General features: G+C 41.6%; 1 protein-coding gene across 2 annotated transcripts in view; it reads right to left on the bottom strand.

The window, feature by feature from the left end:
- dlgap2a (discs, large (Drosophila) homolog-associated protein 2a) overlaps positions 1–15,168 on the bottom strand; it is a 153,062-nt gene that overhangs the window by 134,765 nt on the left and 3,129 nt on the right. Inside the window, exons 2-3 of one of the 2 annotated variants that reach the window (XM_051391711.1) lie at positions 9,126–9,180; positions 8,577–8,624 (exon numbers count right to left, since the gene is read on the bottom strand). In XM_051391711.1, the coding sequence (XP_051247671.1) occupies positions 8,577–8,624; positions 9,126–9,180 (103 nt within the window). The remainder of the gene's footprint in view (positions 1–8,576; positions 8,625–9,125; positions 9,181–15,168) is intronic. The other variant, XM_051391674.1, reaches the window with a different exon arrangement.

Raw genomic sequence — 15,168 nt, 5'->3', positions numbered from 1 at the left:
AGAGAAAAACATATTTAAAATTAAAGTAGAACAACATATAGAATAAAATAAAACAGTTTATATAGTAATAGCAGTAATAAAATCCCAGTAAAGTCATCCCAGTGTGCAGTAACATTTCTGCATTTCTTGAATTTCGTCACAACAGCAACAGGATAGTGATGAAAATATGGTTTCATATGATGTAAACCCAGCCTGCCTCTTCTCATTCTGCACTCTGTCAGCTCCGAACACTGTCCGTCCATTGAGGATTTGGGATGTTGATGGAGCAAGTCTTTGATTTCCCATTGTTTGCCCCAGCCCGAGTCCCATATCATCCAGACCGGACATTAGGCAGGAGCAGCCTTAAGTCTAAGATGGTCCAGGCTCCTGTCCCGACTCTCTTCCTCTCCTCCTGGGGTAATTACAAAACCCGGCGTGGTGGGCTGGTCCTGCCCGGCCGATATGGCTGGGAGGATCATCTCAAGTAATACATACTGCCACAATAAAGCTGAAAACAGGTCAAGCTAGCCTACCGGCCGCAGCATGTGTGAGCGCAGCTGTTGCCATAGTCAGAATCTCCTGAAAATATCGAGTTGACCAATTTTGGCTTAGCCCTTTAAAATCAATCCAATCAGACATTATTCAATGATGTTTGCAGCAATAAAGTGGAATTAAATACAGGTTAAAACAAAAATATAATAGGAGCTGCCGGCAACTGCATTAACATGCGCAGCCGTTGCCAAGCAACAACATCAATCCCATCTGATTGATTTGATACCATGCATGCAAATACACAAACCAAGCAAATACAGTATACCCAGAAATCCCATGTCAGTGTGTGTGTGTATGTGTGTGTGTGTGTGTGTGTGTGAAGTAAGCAGACCACATAAAAGCCCCAAGACTCAATTTTTTACTTAACAGCAAAGACTCCGACTTCTTCATTTTGACAGAAACCATTTCTGACACGTACAATCGTTTTGGATGACACTATACACAGACAAACTGTGGAACAAAGTCTGAGGTGAGTTTCAACACAAAGTCTGACACTTGAGACCATCAGAGCATAGCAGACCGCTCGCTATTTCTCACTATCATCTTCAAGCACACACTTGCAGATGCACACACACACACAAGCGCAAATACTGGCTGACTTTGTTTGGACAATCTAGCTGGTCAGCCACTACAGATTTCAGATGAGCTTTTACAATCACCCTTCTCTGTCACCTTGCAACCCCAATTTTATCTAGCTATTCCACAGAGGCAACTAGTGTTAACATGCAGGTAGTAGGCTGCAGCTTTCATCTCAACCTATGCATTTCTCTTTCACTCCTAGCAAACAGTTGTAGCATTAAGATAAAATGAATTCATTGAGATAGTAGATAGAGACCAGAACCAAACAAGACCATCATATACCCCGATCAGCCATAACATTATGACCACCTGGGCACACTGGTGGTCATAATGTTATGCAACACCATACCAACAAACAGTGATGCACTGTGTGTTCTGACACCTTTCTATCAGAACCAGCATTAATTTTGTCAGCAATTTGAGCTACAGTGGCTCGTCTGTTGGATCAGACCACACGACCAGCTTTCACTAGACACATACATCAATGAGCCTTGGCAGCCCATGACCCTGTCTCTGGTTCACCGCTTTTTCCTTCCTTGGACCACTTTTGACAGGTACTGACCACTGCAGACCGGGAACACCCCACCAGGTTTGGAGATGCTCTGACCCAGTCGTCTAGCCATCACATTTGGCCCTTGTCAAAGTCACTCAAATCCTCACGCTGCCCATCCTGCTTCTAACATATTAATTCAAGGACAAAATGTTCACTTGCTGCCTAATACATCCCACCCACTGACAGGTGCCATGATAACCAGATAACCAGATAATCAGTGTTATTCACCTCACCTGTCAGTGGTCATAATATTATGGCTGGTCGGTGTATAATGAATTGGCAGCCTGCCCATATGCATAGGTTGTGTGCCAGACCATCAGATTTGATATGATGATGCCTGCTGGACTGATACAAAACAAGACAAAGACCCTGTTGTTCCTGTAAAGCTTAAAGTCCAGGGTTTGCTAAAAGTACTGTAAATTCAAAGAGAAAAGTCTGAAGCAAACAAGGTTGAAGAAAATGTACCATCATCCTATTTGTAAAACAACAAGCAGCAAAGTTTTCAGAAAATTGGTTCTTCATTTCACTTCAACCTTGGCATGACCTTCAGGCTGCCATGTCAGGCTATAACAAACAATTATATTTAGAGTGAAAGTTACTTCTTGATTTTGTCAACATTTGCTGAGGTAGATTGTGTGAGAAATGTTGCACCTGTAACCACACCCAAAGGTGCTGTCACAGGGTCCTGGCGTAAACCACTGGAAGTCAGCAAAGACCGGTTTTCAGGGGGTGTTAAGCTAAACTTTAAATGCAAAGTCTTATTTAACAACCTGCATGCATCTGCAGAATCACACATTGCCTGTTCAAACAAGCAGAGTTTATAAAGATAACTGGATTTACGGAGGAGAGTCTGCTGTAACTTCAGAGCAGAGTGAAATGGACATATGTGTGTGATAGACAACATCTGCAACCACGGTAACGGTACACAACAAAGATGGTGACAGCTTTAGAATGCAAAAATGGAATAAAATAAAAATGGATGACAAAATGAGAGTGAAACTTTAGCAAAAGACTAAAATTAAATAAAAATCAGGTGTCAAGAATAACAACGTTCAGCAAGAGACCAAAATGTCCATTTGGGTATGCCTGGCACTAGTAGAGACGTACAGGCTATGAACTGATTGCTGATGAGTAAAGTGTGTGTATGTGTGTGCTGATAAAGTAAGGAGAGGAGGAGGGGAGTTGGGAGTCCAAAATAATTAAAGGGAATTTAAAGCTTTGTCAACACAGCAACAATAAAAGGGACCACCACATTTCCTTCACTTCCTGCCACCGTCATTCATCCCTTAATGAGCAGCTTGGAACGGAGTGACTCAGCGTTTAATCAAAGCTTACTCCCAGCTCGCTCATTATGTCAGGGACAAGCTGAGACAGACAGTCCACAGAGACCAGCTGTCCTCCAGTCAGACACTGTGTAGTTCAATGACAGGAGTCCCCACAGAGAGATGAAGCACGCGCTCGTAAATACGTTCATGGGCAGGTAAGTGTGCGGCACACTCGCACAAACACACACCTAGAGTACAACACTTTTGGATGACACTACAGAAATGGGATTTTCTCTAAGAATTACAGTCATTAATACACATGGTGGAATGAGTAGGATGAGCATTTCTGTGGAAGCCCAGTATTAATATTAAATGATGTTTTGGCCCTGCAGTGGGTATCAGGCTGTGACGTCATAAATCTACCTTCTCTCACAGGTGACCCCTCGCTGTAACCCTGACCCTACCTTTAAACTGACCTTTAATCCTTGACTGCGAGTTCAAAACCCTATTATGGTCCAAACACACAAAAAATATTATAATGGTGGATTTCTACTCTAAATGCACTCATAAATCATTAGCAATCAAAAACGTAGCCTCCAAACGGAAGCTAAGTAAGGCAAAGAGCATTTGGCCTCATCGACCAACACCATCAGCTACCGGACTCTAGCTCCTAACAACGAGATAACAATCTGTTAGACTAACTAGCGTTATTGCCAGTACCGACAGCACATAGCCTAAGATTGAACACTTAATATTACACCATAATCAGAACATCACAAACATTTCACTAGCTCTAGCTTTTCTATATGTGCAAATGCACACATAAATAAACAGTGGCCAAAAAATGACTGGCACCCTAACACAGAAACATACTGTCATGTTCCACTGCTTATCTCTACTTAAATTCAGTGCTCACAAAATGCCTCCAGGCACTGTATCATGAATATTCAGCTAAGCTGCACCTTGACCAGTGTGTCCTATTTTAGAGATCTCTGTTCAAAAAGTAGCGCTGACTTTCCCTCTAATCCATTATGCTTCTGTGTCATATTTGTTTACAATCAATTTGTTGCTGCAGCAGTCCGGTTGCACAGAGACAGGAGCCTGAAGGAAGAGGCCATGTTTCAGAGCTACCCACTCTTGTAACAGTTCAGTGGGTACGCCTTGGCGGTGCTGGAGGGAGTGCAGAGGAGGAGAGAGCTGGAGAAGGCGGGGGGGGTTGCTAGTATCGAGGGTATAGACTAACAGTAGAAAGTAGGGAAGGCTGAGGAGGAGAGATAGTGCAGGACTCATTATCAACTACAGCAGTCGAGAGTTTAGCAGACATGAGGAGAGCTCCTGGGGGCCTTCAGCACACACATCCACTCTTTCCCCTCACTTTACTCTGTCGACTCTTACTCATTTTCTCATCCTTCTGTCTTTTTTTCCACCGGCATCACGCAGATTCACACAATATATTTTTTAGCACTTCTGCTCATGCAGTCCATAAATCTTATTTATGCTTTGTATATTTCTAATGCTGTCTCTACCTTCCTCTCTGGGTGTCTTTTCTTTGGTGAGAGGGTATGAAGAGCACACAGAGTTGGCATCAAGACCTCTGAGAGCTATCAGAAAGAGACAGGCTCTCCCTGGTTGTCTTGCTTTGTTACAGATTGTTATCAAGTGTGCTGGAGGACACATTGTGCACGTGTGCACTGGCTGACTGAATGTGTTCATGAAAAATACGTGTCTATGTACAACGTGTGAGTGTATGCATTCACAAAAGCAGGCTGGACACCCCAGAGGGAGAGGCGACAGCTCGCCCGTTAATTACTCAAGTTAATAGAGCAGCTGCTGATTCACTCCCCTGTCAGTGAGATTCACAGCGGGACGGGGAGGCTCGGGCAGGACATGTGAAGCATTAAGATGGACGTGCTGTGACTCTGGAAGGAGGCTAAGTAAGGTAAAGAGATGAGCCATTAGACTGATGTAGTTCAGGGACTTCAGCTGTGTCTGGATGAGGACACAACAGAAACTTTTCAGACAGCGGTCACAGGCAGTAATTGAGGGTGCTCTTAGGATTAAGTTTAAAAAGTTCCCTAACATGAAATGTTATGAGGTTCTTAGAGGGGACTTTGAAGCGCAATTCCCCAATATTATGTTATGATTTTCATCTCTTAGAAAATTTTCTTGCTTTCTAAATTACGTCTCCTCCGTAGCCCCTGAGTCCTCCTGGCCAACTTGTTTCCATGGCAACATGTCCTCAGACAAACCCATCTACTTTAAGTTGACAAAAAACAGAGAAGTGGTAAGTTAGCTAATTAAAGACAAAATTTGGTGAATGTACTGTGCTAGCATTCAAGCTAACAAGCTATATATTAATTATGGAAAACTTTTACTGTTCGGAATGTACAGTAAGACAATTGGTTGACATTTATGAATTATATTCAGAAAATGTATTTCTTACTATTGAGCTTTATGATATCCAAAGGTCACTTTGACATGAGTGCTCGTGTTAGTCATCATTTAAATCTTGTTACAAACAGCATTGAGGTTAATGCTGTTGCTAGTCATTTTCAGTTTAAAAGCACCTTTAACAATAATTGTTGTAATTTTGTCATGCCTGAATTCAGCTCTTTGCATGAACACTGAACTATGCTATGCTAACAAAACAAATCACATGAAAAGAACTACAGACTTATTATGTGTGTCCTGTCTTACCATACAGCACAGTCACATAGATCAAATACCAAGATGAAAAACACTTAAAGTTGTTTTTCTTACACAAAATGGGAGCAAGCCTCATGCACAACAATTGGACACTTCGCATGCTCCTCTATTCACAAATCAAGCATGCAATAACAATATTTATGACTAAAAATATTAACACTAATTAGAGGAAAATGCAAAACAAACACCAGATACACTTACCTGCACACAGAGTACAACACAGGAATTGTAAATGGAGGCAGTGGGTAATGTTCGTGTGCACTTGCTTGTGCGTGTGTGTAGCGGTGGGTTGTAAGACTCGGGGGAGACTGAATCGATGAGGATGTAAGGCCATGAATGCAAAAAAGAAGTGCAAGGGATGATAGAAGGTTCTCCCAGAAAAGAACAGTCAGCATGTCTCTTTACAGCACTTTTGCATCCATGGTATAATTGTGGCATAAGCAATGTGAGGCACTGTAAATCTGAACTTTAAATCTGCTTGCTCTCTGTAACAATACTATCCTGCTGCTCATACTGTAAACGTGTGCTCAGTGTCATTACATACAAATCAAAAAGTCAGATTTTATGTTCCAGTGAATTACACAAGTGGAAATTACTGGTTACATTTTTCCAATAGAGCAGGAGAGTGGCTCTGAGCAGGGGATAGGAAGACATGATAATAGGATGCCAGAAATTCAAATTCAGCTTGGACATGAAAAATGGCAACAGAATGGTGAAATATTCACACGTTAATTAGTGTCTATAAATAGAAACAGTCTGAATTTGTGGCATAGAAATGCTGAGTGCTCATCAGCACAAAGGGTTCTGCTTTCGAAGTACATTAGGAGCAGAGGGACGCACTGATAACAGAGAGGGTGTGAGATTACGATAAGCCTCATCCCTCCAGTTTCTCTGCACAAGATTTCAAATCTGAGAGACAGAAGGGGGGAGCTGATGAGGAGAAGTGTTACTGTGGAGGAGATTGATTTGTGAGAGCTGGGGAACTGCCCAGGAGAGGGCGCCCCTGGCTCGATGGAGTACAGTAGAGCAGAACACATGCACACAGACATGGGCGCGCGGGCACACACACACACACACACACACACACACACACACACACACACACACACACACACACACACACACACACATAATGCAGGCGTTTTATTCATATTCACCAGCAGGAGATACCAATCCTTTCACAGCCATTACTTTTAAAGTCTCCGCCAATCTTACTTGCTCTTCATCATTTTCCAGATATTCCAACCCTCATACTCTGCCCTCTCTTTCCTCAAGCCCTACACTAAATGTTTCCACTCATGCCTCTCCTTAGGCAGACCCATGACTGACTCAACACTACTGTACTAACTAATGACTGTCCTCCTTCAGTGCTAGTGTTAATTTATGCCATACGTTTAGTAAATACAACAGCCGTACGTCATCCAACCAGTAGAGACAAGTAATGCTTATTAAAAATGGACATGATGCAGTCTTTGCATCCACTGACAAAACAAACTGTGTTGCCATGGAGACAGGATGCCATGGTAGACATTATAAATACAGAAACTACTGGGGGCACTGAGGTTGTTAGCAGCTGTGCCAGTGTGCCTTGCTGAAGTTGTTCAGCAAAAGCTCTGAATTGTGTTTGAGATGGAGCTGGTGGCTGAATCATGATCTATGAACTTTAGTACTTTAGTAGTTTGACAAAAATGGTGGTTTGTTGATGCACCACTGCTGAGTATTCAAGAGAAGTGCCATGTGCTGTGTCTTCTTGACAGCGCAATCTATCAGAATAAAGTCATTTTCGGGGAGGGGCAACATTTTTCAAATGAAATGGAATTTGTAAGCGTAGTGTAGTCAAACTGATGTTGCTGTCAAGTCAACATTCAAATGTACACAATGTAGCCTACACATTAATGTATACACGTATCGACACAAACATCATGAAGTAAGACTACAACTTGCTCTCTATTCCAGAACAGTGTCTGCTAAAATATCCTTGCAAAAGTTTCAGAGCTTCACACATCCATATTCATAAGGTTATTTAAGGTTATTTAATAAGTGTCCACTCTGTCAGAACACCTTGTTCTAAGACCAGTCGAGAGGTGCACCCCTGGGTCCTCCATATTCATGCAGTGATTGCCAGACACCTCAACTAAACACACAGCAACTCATCCTGCTGGGAAAGTTAAGTCTTTTAAAATATTCAAAAAAACTTGAGCTAACATTTGTAAATCTCTTCACGCACTTCTCTGCTTCTGATTAAACTCGCATGGTACAAAAAGGGGATTAATCCATAACAGCAAGCCCCACCCATCAGGCTTGGATTGGATTCAAATTTGGTCTTTGTCTGGCTTATAGTATTTTAATGCTCAAAATAACTGTAAAACTATTGATTTACAGGTTTTTGTCAAGTTCCTTATCTACTTAAGTGCAGATGATCGCCGATATGCCCCATCAAACATTCATTTCACGCTGCGAGATGCACAGTTATCAGCTATAACTCGGAGTTTCCAAGCTCCAACATTTAAAACTCATAACAAGTTTCCAAGTCCCTCTTTATCAACAAGGTTGCTCCGCCCTTGCTCTATACTCTTCAGCATATGTCTCACACCTGGGAAGGGTGTGCAGTTACCTTTCCAGTCATGTGTCTGAGAATGACAACATTGTATGGTAGATATCACTCTTGCACTGTTGGAGAACAAAGTGCAAAACAGAGGGCAGAAGATCACTGCAGATAGCAATTACAAAGATGACAAAATGGCCATGAGTCTGACAAACGAGCGAACCGCTGCGTCGCCGACATGTGTCGGACAGTGAGGTTTTGTTAGTGGGATGGATGGTGTGGGAGCCCATGTGCATGCAGTCTCATTGCGGTCCAGAGGTTAGAGAGGTTGAGTCGCCAAAAGTAAACGCACAGAGAGGTAGAAGAAGTCATTATTGTGAGGACTGCGGCCAGGTACCTGAGTATATCTCCCTGCTCTTCAATTTCATCAGCAACCTCTTCACACCTGCAATAATGTGAAGAAGCCTGTCATCATCACAAGTTCGCAACAACTGGGCCCCAAATTTTACCCTCCCTCTGACATGTAAGTGGAGAAAATTACACAGAGAACCCCATATGATCTTAGATCCTTTAGAATTTTGCTAGAGGTAACATTGTGTATCGTCTATCGTGTAGTAGCAATAAAAGAGTAATAACTGTGTGAATCGCAATGATAAAGGGATCACTTTGTGGCCAAATAGTGAGGACGGGGTAAATCCCTATATAACAAAAGTAAGTGGAAATAATCAGTCAGGAAGAGTGCCATCAGCAGACGAGGTATGAGCTTACAGATGTTCAGAGCACACATAAAAACAGGTAGACAGACAAATGTGACCCCCCCACTGAGCATCCATTCCCTAGCATCACCACCCACTCATTACTCCCACTGACAGGCTCTCTCCTTCTGTCTCAGCACCGTGTGTGACTGGTGTGCTTAGTGGAGAGGGGACATCTGTTTGGTCCTTACCTGTGTTTCTGTCTGGTAAGATACAGCAATGCTTCTGCAGTATGCCTGGCAACACCTTCCAAGAAACAACAACAAAGGAGAGGGGAGAGAGAGAAAGAAAGAGAGAGAGAGAGAGAGTAGGAGAGACATTAATATCACAGCAGCTCAAAGCAGATAAACAAGTTGGAGCTCAGAGGAAAAGCACTGAGCCATGCTGTGACCCACAATTACAGAGTGGCAACAGACACCCATTTCTCACACCATTTGCATCAAAAGGAGCTGCTCCCGTATTTATCTAAGCCCTTTCTTCTGCACTGTGATCTGAGCAGTGGAGCACTAAATGATGGTCCCAGAGTGGATATGTGTGTGGAAGGTTCATTTTCAAATGTTCATCTCTGATTCAATCTACAAACAGTCAAAGGTGGGTTAAATGGTGTGTGAAAATATGATGCGCTTACAATCCATTGGGATAGAGCAGCAGAGAGATAAAATATTGCTCCATGGAGTTGTGTGTGTCAGTGTGTGTGTGTGTGTGTGTGTGTGTGTGTGTGTGTGTGTGTGTGTGTGTGTGTGAGTGTGTGTAGAGGGAGGGGGGGTTATCAGTCATTCTGGAGGGGTCATGTCAACGGGCCAATTTTAGAAGCCTTGTCTGCTCCATCAGCAGTTTCGCTATGCCAGGAAGTTGTAACAGCTAATACAACAGCCAATTATTACACTATTCACAAGCGCCTGAGGTGGTCATACTAATCAATAATGCATGCTTACATTCTACTCTGTGAAGAGTCCTCTAAAAATTTAATCGATCCAAGGTTGTATCTTAGCTGCTAATATTTTGCTATCATCACTTGTCTGCTGCAAGTGAACAGAAGACAGGGGATGACAGGTGCGAACAAAGCATCCTGTTTTCATTTCTATGCATGATAACAGTTCATGCTGCATACCATTATTGGTGTTCACAAGGCACAAATATGCAGAATCTATACTAGAAATAAGCACAGGGAACCAAAAGAAAGGAGGAGATGCGGAGGTGGCTCAGCAGGTGCTATCAGTGCCTTTTTGTCCTTGTATCTGACTGACAGGCTCATTGTTGTCCAAAATGACTTTAGTGATATAGACAAACCTCCTCTTCTTTCTCTCAGTTCCATTTTTTTCTGGGGATAGCGTTAACATTCCTTTACATATGCATTTGGTGGTTATCTCAGGCTCCTCCGTCTCTCAGAGTTATTGTACTTCTCTCTGGGACTGAACAGAACTGATCAGATAAGTGTCCCTTTTAATTAAAGAGAGGAGCATATAAAGGTAGCTCTTGAAAAGAGAGAGAAGACCAGGAATAAAAAATAGAAATGAACCCGAATGGCTCTCGGGGACATTCAATGAGATATCAACCCACTCCATCATTCATATATGAGGGGGGCCTCAAGCACATAAACTCTTGTCGTTCAGTCTCATTTTCTAATTTAACAGCAGCATATCAAGAGGTAATCTTGCCACAATATAAACACTACATAAACTGCATTTGTCTTTAGAATTTTAACCTGACTCTCAAACTCAGTTTGAATTAGACAGGTATGAACTCTCCTAGAACTTTTTTAAAAGTCTATACAACAAATTTTGGTGCTTTGAGTTTCTGGGCCTCAAGCAAAACTATGTTCATATTTTTAAACTAAATCTCTTGTGCGTTTGTGTGCGGTTCATATGAGTGTTCAAAGTGAGAGTCACCAAAACTCTCTTAACAAGACAAACCTGCAGTAAATCTCTGGTTTCAGCTGGACACATAGCACCTGTTCATGTCCCTCAAATGGCCATATGAGGCTGCCTGTTCCACTCCATATATGGACAAGTTTCACACAAGAGGGATAATCCAGGTCAAGAAGGCCATACAATTGTAGCTTGTGTTAAACTTGATGGCACAGAATGTCTGTTTAAAGCATATGCTGCCCAGTGAAAACCACACCCATCTCTAAATGTATTGATTTTGAATTTCTTTTACATAAACTGAAGATGAAGATTAGCTTACTTCTTAAGCAAAACAAACCACTCAAAAGTGCATTGTCCCAAACACGTCAGTTTTGTCTTGAAAAGTTGATGTTTTGGAGAAACATGTTTAGTGTACATTGGTAACATGGTCTGGTCTTAAAGAACCAGTGTGTAAGATTTATTGTAGCTGAAGAATACAACTCCATAGCCTCACACTCCCGTCCCAAAAGTACAGGAGAAACTACAGTGGTCGCGAAAAACTCGTAATAAACACAAAAGGCCCAATGTAGAGCCAGTGTTTAGTTTGTCCGTTCTAGGCTACTGTAGAAACATGGCGGTTCAACATGGTTGACCTCCATGGAAGAGGACAGGTTCCCTCTGTTGATTAAAACGGCTCATTCTAAGGTAACAAAAACATTCTTATTTTCCAGTGATTACACACGATACATTATAAATCATGTATCTATAATTGAAGTACCTTAATTATATTATATTATGTTTTATCTAATTTATTTAAATATGTTTTGCAGATAATAAATAAGTGATTTTATAGATTACTCCACAGAAGAGAGAACTATGCTGAAGATATGGACTCTGATGATAACCAAACAAAGAAATTGCATTTGTTATTGTAGTGACTTTGTATAAGAACATATGAGACAAAAGTAAATCTTTTTGTTTCATCATTGCACCTGTTTCACATAAACGTATTCTGTGCATGCATTCAGGCAGTACAAAAGAAAGCTGTGTTGTAGATAAAAAAAGATATGTCTGCAGAGATGAGAGGTAAAATGATTGGTTTGTAATGACTCAAACAGCTGCATGATGTACAGTTATAATTGATGCTGGCTAGCTGGCTGGCTCGAGATTTGTACTGGAGGAGTGTGGAAAACGAACTGTCAGGGACACTCTTCAGTGTTTCAGACACACAGATCTCTCACTTGCCTCTCATTTACGGTTTAAAAGGATTGGAGTCTGGAGGCAAGGCATCTAATTTCACAAGTGGAAATGCGTTAGGCATCTGTTTGTTTGTCTTTTTAACCTCATCTTGGGATGAGAACAAGAGAGGGTTTATGTCATGTTTCAACAAGAAAGATTTACAAGACACACAAAGACAAGCTGATGGACACGTATAACTGGGACAACTGGAAATACAAAAACAGTCAAGAATCTGTCTTGGTATTTTGGTAGTTTGAACAGGTTTGTTTTCTATATTATAAATAGCTGTTTTCATTCAAATCGCATTTTATAGTTATCCTCAAAGACCAGCCAACTAATTACTAATAATCACCCATTAAATTATTCAATTGAACCGTTTTGCAGTTTTTGTCCCATTCAATGGACATATAAGGAAAAAATAGATCCTTGAAAACAATCCAAAGCAGTGCCCTTAGGACTAGAGGCCCAATCTTGTGAATGAGTCTTCAAACCCCATTGAGTAAGTGAGTTAATAAAAGGCTCCATTTGGCAATGTTGTAGCAGTTTACCATCTTGCTCCTCCGATAGGATTGGTTGCCCTTCTCTTGTACCCTGACGCTGTAAGAAAGAGGATTCAGTGAAGACATCATTAAACGCACCTAAAGTCTCCAGGTATGGTCCATGTTATCACCCTGTTACATCCACACCTCTTGTGGCATATGGGGTGAAAATGCACGAGATAATATTGCAGTAAAGTATACTGTTTTGGTCTTAAAGCAGGCTATAAAAATAAACTGATTAAGGAATTATTTGCTCTTTATTTTCTATATTTCAAGCATATTTGTTCAAGAATGTTATGAGACAGAAGATCCCAGAACAGTCCCAGTCCCATATTCCCAGGATATTGTGTAAGCCATCCACATAATTTCAGTATGTATAGTATATCATTCTACACTACAATGTGGCATCATATATATCCACTATAGCCTCAATTTCAGCCACCTTTATAATGACTCATCATATAAAAACAGCTGAGCTTCTAGGCTAGAGTAGCGAGTAGTTGTTAAGTAAGCAGTAAGTAATTCAGAGTTATTTTTTCTGGAAATCAACAGAAAAACAAGGCTTATGGATGTTTTTGACAACTTTTCTTCAAATATAGTCATGTCTTGGACAAAGCAGGTATTGAGCTACGTGCCTCTTTTCACAGAGACATACTTTACAGCACAAGAGCCCTCAAGAGAGACGAAACACAGGCAGAAGCAGAAGAAGAGAGAAACAACCAAATGCACGCTCATTAACTGAGATGAACAATCAAACGGGCCGACTCAGGTGAGTCACACCCCATTTGAGTACATAAAGAAACTTTTCTCTCGGATATCTCTGAAAATGACCCCAGACACAATAGTGCTGATTACTTTCCCCCTGAAAGTCCATTTGACTGAGGAGATTGCTTTATCTACTGTTTGAGACTGCCTCATGAGACTGGAGAGTGAGGCTCAGATATAGCCTCTTTGATTTAAGTCGTGTACTAAACTGATGCTCATAAAAGTAAAGTTACAACATCAAAAAGTTCAAGTAAATTAGTTTTTCTTGTTGTTCAACTTCTAATTTTTCTGCTAGTGTGGACCACTGTGAGATGTGCGTGAACCCTGTCAACCCAGTTGCACTAGACTTTGGTGTAAATGCACCCAAACAAGTCAAGCTCCAATGCACGAGGTTCAGTTAATGGCTCTGCACATGAGCTGAGGCTCGGGGCAACACAGCCTAGTTTTGACCACGGCAGAGAGCGGTCAGCGGGGGCACCGCTCTTGTCCCAGTGTTCTTTCAGGATGCTCACAAATACCTGTCTACATACCGGGCGCAAACACACACACTCGCAAATATAGAGACACACTACCTATCTCCACACACTATTACTGCGGGGTACAGGCAATTATCACAAGTGGGAGTGTATAATAGGATATCTTGGCGCCTGCTGCTGAGGGCTAGAGTGCAACTCTTGGTGAGGTAATGGAGATCTGAGAGGACGGACGGGAAGTGGAGTCACTCCAATGCATTTCAAAGCTCTTCCTGTCTGCCTTGAGCGCTCTCTGCTCCCTTCTTACCAAAGCTATCAAATGAATGGAGTGCAGATTGAGCAGAAGATAAGATTTGCACTGTAACTACTCACCCCAGCAGTAACTAAAATAGATATGACAGACAGAAATGGACAAACTATGAATTAATATATATATTATTAATTAATAATATTGTTTCACTACACTGTAGTTCAATAGAAGTGGTAAGGAGTTAGTTAGTTGTGTGCAAATCCAGCATTCCCGTAACCTCCACTGTCATAGGAAAAACATAAATATGACATTTGTACTTTTTTGGAAATCTCAGTCTGAGATCTACCACGCACTAAAATATGTAGCATATGAGTCCTAACTCATACTGTATATTTCAGTTGGATTAATGTTCATGTAGGACACAGGAAGGCAGCAGACTTAATATACGACCTTTACTTCACTTATTTAGAACATCACCAGAGACATGGGCAGGCATGTAGATGAAAGGGAGAATGTGGAGCTGAGATCCAGATGCTAAGGCATGGAGGCAAGTGGTGCATCTGGTAAGTGCAGGGATATGTTTGCAGGGTCGGATGGAGGTCAGAGCTTTTGCCTAAAATCCAAGGATCATTTACAGGATTATCTTATCTATAATAACGGCATAAGCATGTATACCCAACGTTGGAGGGGAGCTATGCAAAGGTGAAACCCAACTAGGTGCACTGTAATGACTGCAACAGCAGCATACAGCATTAATGTCAAACAGCTTGACCACATTAGGACGATTAAAGCGCAAAGTAATTCTCTGGAGCTCAATCAAATCTCTTAGACCTGTCCCAATCTAAAATTCTGCTGCATTGATGTCCTTCACTTGAAAGGGCTATTTTATTACGCTGATTTATTCAAGTTCATCGCCCGGTTTAAAGGGTCTGGTAAAGACTCGGTTGTAAAAGAGCCGGGCCTTCCGCCAACAGCAATGGTATTAGGACTTATTCTCTACAAGGGAGACCTCAAGTACACTTGGAACTGTACAGGGTCTTGCACCTGCATTAGTATCAAATTTCACACTTTGACAGTGTTAACACAATGGGCCTTAAGGGACACATTTATAATTCCTTTTA

The sequence above is a fragment of the Dicentrarchus labrax genome, unplaced genomic scaffold (assembly GCF_905237075.1).
Source record: "Dicentrarchus labrax unplaced genomic scaffold, dlabrax2021, whole genome shotgun sequence".
Taxonomy (NCBI): domain Eukaryota; kingdom Metazoa; phylum Chordata; class Actinopteri; family Moronidae; genus Dicentrarchus; species Dicentrarchus labrax.
The sequence above is the reverse complement of the archived record's forward strand: the minus strand, read 5'-3'. Positions and strand labels throughout refer to the sequence as shown.